Source organism: Pecten maximus, chromosome 9, assembly GCF_902652985.1.
Source record: "Pecten maximus chromosome 9, xPecMax1.1, whole genome shotgun sequence".
NCBI classification, from domain to species: Eukaryota; Metazoa; Mollusca; class Bivalvia; order Pectinida; family Pectinidae; genus Pecten; species Pecten maximus.
In genome coordinates, this window is record NC_047023.1 from 6,809,229 (window position 1) to 6,814,849 (window position 5,621).

General features: G+C 36.1%; 1 protein-coding gene across 1 annotated transcript; it reads right to left on the reverse strand.

The window, feature by feature from the left end:
- Nucleotides 1–283: 283 nt before the first annotated feature.
- LOC117335139 (piggyBac transposable element-derived protein 4-like) lies at nt 284–1,615 on the reverse strand. The gene is made up of 2 exons (XM_033895081.1): nt 1,488–1,615; nt 284–1,174 (listed from the first exon to the last, which is right to left on the reverse strand). Exon 2 carries the CDS (start codon nt 1,149–1,151, stop codon nt 552–554), a length of 600 nt encoding a protein of 199 aa, XP_033750972.1. The 5' UTR covers nt 1,152–1,174; nt 1,488–1,615; the 3' UTR covers nt 284–551.
- Nucleotides 1,616–5,621: the final 4,006 nt, after the last annotated feature.

Sequence of the window (5,621 nt, forward strand, 5' to 3'; positions counted from 1 at the left end):
CTGAAACCAACTATCCAAGAAATACTTTTAGGATTTGAATTAAGAATTAAGAAAGTAACGTCTGTTATTTTACATTTTAATTACTTTTTAAATCCGTATAACTTTCGATGTAGTTCATACGCGAGCTACATAATGGATGTAATTTCCATCGGTAATGCTACAAAGTTTTAATTTTAGTTCAACAACCATATGCGGATGAAAAATTGTATTGTTAATAAATACAGTGTATTAAATATTCTGAATACGTGCATAATTAGCAAGTTATATCAATTAAACGTCTGCAGTATACGTTCCCATTATAAATACTTGTATGTACATAATCTCCAAAAGTCAGAGGATGATTATATGGAAAGATAAAAGATATTCGGGAGATTTACATGATACCAACGTAAAAGATCAGAGATACGATTCTGTTAGCTCTGACAAGAAACAAATCCGGAATATGAATGTGAAACGTAAGTGGTTAAACTTATTTTAGTCCTTGTGCAACAAGATATATTGGGGAGTAGACGAATATATACAGTTCAGATTTTGCATGGTAATTACACAATCTATTGTTCAATGCAGTTCAAATGCCGTCCAATACATTGGCGATGAAGTCCCCGCTCACACAATGAACAAATCGTTCTGCTCCGACGACGTATTCCACGGCCATGGCGCATACGTGAAGAACAGACACAGCAGTCTTTCTCCTTCTTTTGTGGCAAAGTGATTAATGAAACTTTCTTCACTGCTCGGCGGCGAGGGTTGTCAGGTTTCTTCGTTCCAGCGAGTGCTTCAATAACGGCTTGGATATACTGCAGGCGGCTTTTTACTCTCAGTGCAGTGTTTTCCTTATAAAGTATATAGGAATTCATAAGGATTCTAAACAATAAATGCACCAGTATTTTCTTCCATACCTTTTGGCATTTCCTCTGCTTTCCATATGAATGTAGAATACCATCATTCATGTCTACCGCTCCCATGTTGGTATTGTATGATGCGATGACACGCGGTTTACCTGATCCCAGTTCTTGTGCTGGTAGAATAGTCGATAGCAACCTGACAGGTTTCTTTTCATCTGCGCCGAAATGAGACAGACACAAAAAGTCGCCACGTCGCAAGTAGACAGTGTTCCCTGGCTGGTTCGCGTCCTTGACGAGGTGCGGCATTGGTCGATTCTTTCGTAAAGTTCCTGTAAAAGACGTTTTTATTTGAAAACAAAAACAAAAAAAACACAACGAATATATTCATATTGAATGCAAATCCAACTTTAGAAACATATTACACCACATTCACACTATTCCACTTTAATTTGAAATATACATATACACACTGTACTCCCAAAATTTGTTCCTCCCGGCATCCCTTAGAAATGTTTTGGCTTTATAAGGATCATCCATACCTTGAAACGTTTGACAATTTACGTACTCGATTGTGTAGTTCCAGAGAATGGGTGCATGCACAAGAAAAAAATACCAAAATAAGGCTTTATAGTGTATACGTACCGGTCAAGTATGTGTTAAGTTGGAGAAGTCTGTGTCCAAGATTCAAGGACGTGGCATTTGTCCACCATACATCTTGCTATCATATCGACAATAACAACATTAAAACCGCTGTTCATTGCTTAAATAGAAACGAAGATATGGCGAGCTTCTATGTTGTCTTTGTGCACATTTACGTTTATTATTTGCAATATTTTCAGAATTTAATGTACAAAATATGACTAATTACATGTATAATGAACTCACATTTCTCTCGGCAACATGTCTGCAATCGTTGATGTGGAGAAACTTCAGAATATTCTGAAATCGGTTTCTACCCATTGTGTGTTTGAACCAGTTTGATCGTTGGCTGATCATTGTAGTATTCCAGTATTCCTCCATGGAAGGTTTCTTTATTATGCTCATGTTGAACATAATTGCTAGAAAGCTGTGGAAATCTGTCATTCCTATCCTTTTCCATTCCCTGGTTCTCGATCTTGGTCGAAGATTTTCATCATATAATTGACCCTTGGCGTATCTGCATTATTATGAATACCCATATTGTACACACAAATACCGAGTACATGTACACTGAAACGTTCCCCGGGGGTAGCTGTATTTAGTATATTGATACAACCTCAAAAAATACATGTACACTTATGCATTCCCCGGGGTAGCTGTATTTAGTATAAAACCTCAAAAGGATACATGTATACTTATACCCCCCCCCCCCCCCCCCCCCCCCCCCCCCCCCCCGAGGGTAGCTAGTTAGCTGTGCTGTACCCCCGGCGTCGGCGTCCCACACCACTTAAAAAATTATGGAAAGTTTGTAAGTCCAAAAGTATACACCTCACACCCTTTTTTGGCACCAAAACCCGCTTAGATATTTTAAGACCCTTCTAATTTTGAGCGTTATTATGTGACGTACAATTTCAAAATGACAATTGCACTGTACATATACAAATAGTGTGATTGCTGCCGCCGGTGAGCTTTGTTATATATACACATAACTTTAAAATGTGAAATGACCAAGGAATACATGTATATACTTTAGATCTATGTACACTTAAAATGTTCATACATTGTATTATGACGACAACCGTATGAAAGGAAATAGGGTTTTTTCACTTTTTATTTCAACTTACGTGTTAGTGTGTCTGATGATTTCTTTTGCCAGAATATCAGGGAAAAGCAACTTGAAGTATGTTAACGGATCAGCGTCTCTAGGAGGCATACGCATTAAACTTGGAACAGGAACAAATGGCTTTCGGTGAAAATGTCCTTATCCACGGACCCGCCATGGTGCTTTGCGGCTATGATGTCATAATGACGTCATGTTTTCATTATAACGTCACACCGTCGGGAGACGACGTCGTTTATTATAATATTGTTAAAGTCTATCGGAACTCATGATGACAAACAAGGATAATCATTTGCATATTGCAGTCACGTTTACACCATCATATGATTCATCCACTTTACTAACATGTTGTTTTTGCTATATTAACATTACATGCGTTTACCTGTGGAACATTAAATTTTAAGCTATGAACAGTGATTTTCATGTTGTTGTCGATATAGTCGATCGATCGATCGAGAGCTTTGGTTGTCGTTCTCCTGGTCATTCCAAATATCCTTGAATATTCGTTTCTCATGTGCCGTCGGCATAGGAAAAGATTTATTAAACAATATTCAAATGTTTACATCATTATTTGACAGCATCATAGTTGAGAGAATCTTGGATATATTGCTGAGTATGCATGAAAATGAATTCATTTTCCTGTTCTGATATAATAGAATCTCCATAAAGAAGCAGGTTCTCAGTGAGAAGAATATATGAATTAATTCACGGAAGAGCGTTATTCTTTTTAAGTGTATGGTGGCAACTACTTCTTAGCATTGTGTCAATGGGAAAATGCAGAGCAAATGTAAATATTTAGGTATAGTCTATTTCAGCATACATGGAACTCAAAAGAGACTCATCCAACAATAAGATTGGATTAAATATTTCGGAATATACTTATAAAAAAAATGAAATATATATTCATATGTACTTACATAACAGTAGTATATATAAACATGAAGCAGTAATGTATTACTTAGATTGTTTTTTTTTTTTACAATATCTCTCAATAAATCAATTAGATATGATTACTATATTATGAAGCATTTAATTGTAACAAATTGCATCTGTATATAACCAATAAAGCAAACAATCAATTATTGTTTTATTTCCTCAAAATTAGTCTTTAATGTTTGAGGTTGTGTCACTAAATGTACATTATATATCCCCCCCCCCCTCCCCACGGGTGGTTAATACGAGACAAATCGGCCATATCGGTCCAAGGCAGTTAACGCAACGTTAAATCGGCCCCATCGGCCCCATCGGCCTCCCGGCAGTTAACGGGACGTCAAATCGGCCCCCATCGGCCCCCCGGCAGTTAACGCAACGTTAAATCGGCCCCATCGGCCCCCGGCAGTTAACGGGACGTCAAATCGGCCCCCATCGGCCCCCCGGCAGCTAAAAGGTTAAGGTAATTGAACATTTATATTTAAAGCTTTGTAAGGTAATACTTGGGTTAAAAAGTAGCACTTCTAAGTATATGGTATATGAAGAACTAGGTACGAGCCCACTTGAAAAAACCCCAGTAAAACAAGAAATATTAACATATTGGCCATAACTTATTCATTCTAAAAAAATAAAACTAATATAGATTGTATAAACTTTTTTGTCATCATCATGTTTGATGATAACCGGTTTTATATTAAAACTTTATTAAACATATTTCAAATCAATGCGGTATGAGATACTATTTAATGTGCAGTATATACCACAGAATGTCATACCAATGGGTAAAATATGTTACTAAACAAAGACTGCAGGACAAGTAGTTACAGAAATGGCATCGTGATGTACACACATTATCTGAAAAGCTACATGCTATAAATTAAAAAAAAAAAGTCATTTTAAAAATTACTCAGATAGTTTAAGTGGTGATAGAGTTACATTTTGTAAATTCAGGACTTCAAATCACAATTTATTGTTGAAACTGGAAGATAGCATGATAATTATTAAAATAAAAGAAAATGTCCACACTGTAACATTAAGCAAATTGGTGACGATTCCCATTACTTGCTTGAGTTATTGTCAGGGTATAGAATTTTATACACAGATATATATTTCTGATTAGGACCAAACGTAATTCAGTTCTATAAATTAATAAATACTACTAAAACACTGAAGAAACTTTGTACTTTTATCAGAATAATTGATAACAATATTTGTCCTCCCTGATACAAATGTTCATTCAGGCGCAAACAAAAAAAACACAACAAAAACCCCCCAAAAACCCCCAAAGAAACAAAAAGCTCTGTTATTTATATGTCTATAGACAAAATATGAAGGCTGTCCCTAGGTGATAGTTCTAATCAAACAATGTAATTGATATAACTAGTCATTACGTGGCAGGGAACGCAATCAATCGGTCGGCAACTAAAATGGGCCAAAGAAAAATCCGAAGACATGTTTCTTTGGAATAAATGTCAGCTCGCCCCGCAAGAACCATCAGCATCGGAAACAAGAAGCTCCCTGGTGGTTGTCAGAATTGCAACATGAACAAGACGATACAATTCGACCCCTTGTTGTGAATGGACAAGTTAAGGGTCCCTTGTTGAATCCGTTGAGTTTTGAGCCTGAATAAGAGGAAAACAAAATGGCCACCAGGAGGTCATCTTGGATTTTGACAGCTGAAATTTGTTATCAATATTTCTTAGAAAAAATCTTCTAAATTGTGGACGCCAAACTCCCTCTGTGATCTCTTGTCTTGATCAATCAGTCTATTGGGTATTGGTTTACCTTCAAAATAGAGCAAAATATTTTCTCTCTCCTAATTTTCTTCTGTTTATCTCTTGTACCATTCCCTTTTACATTACAGATTGGTTTATACATTACATAATTTTATTCTATAAAATACAGATTATTTTGTTTTAGATATGTCTCAAGTACATGTTTTTGCTTTGTTTCAGTTAGACGTACATCTCAGGTAAACGTAGATTTCAATTAATTCCATGAGGTAAAGGGATATCAGAAAAGCTCTTTACACGTGTCAGACAATCTTAACTACTATAATCAGATCAGTGCTGAATTTAAACTACAAT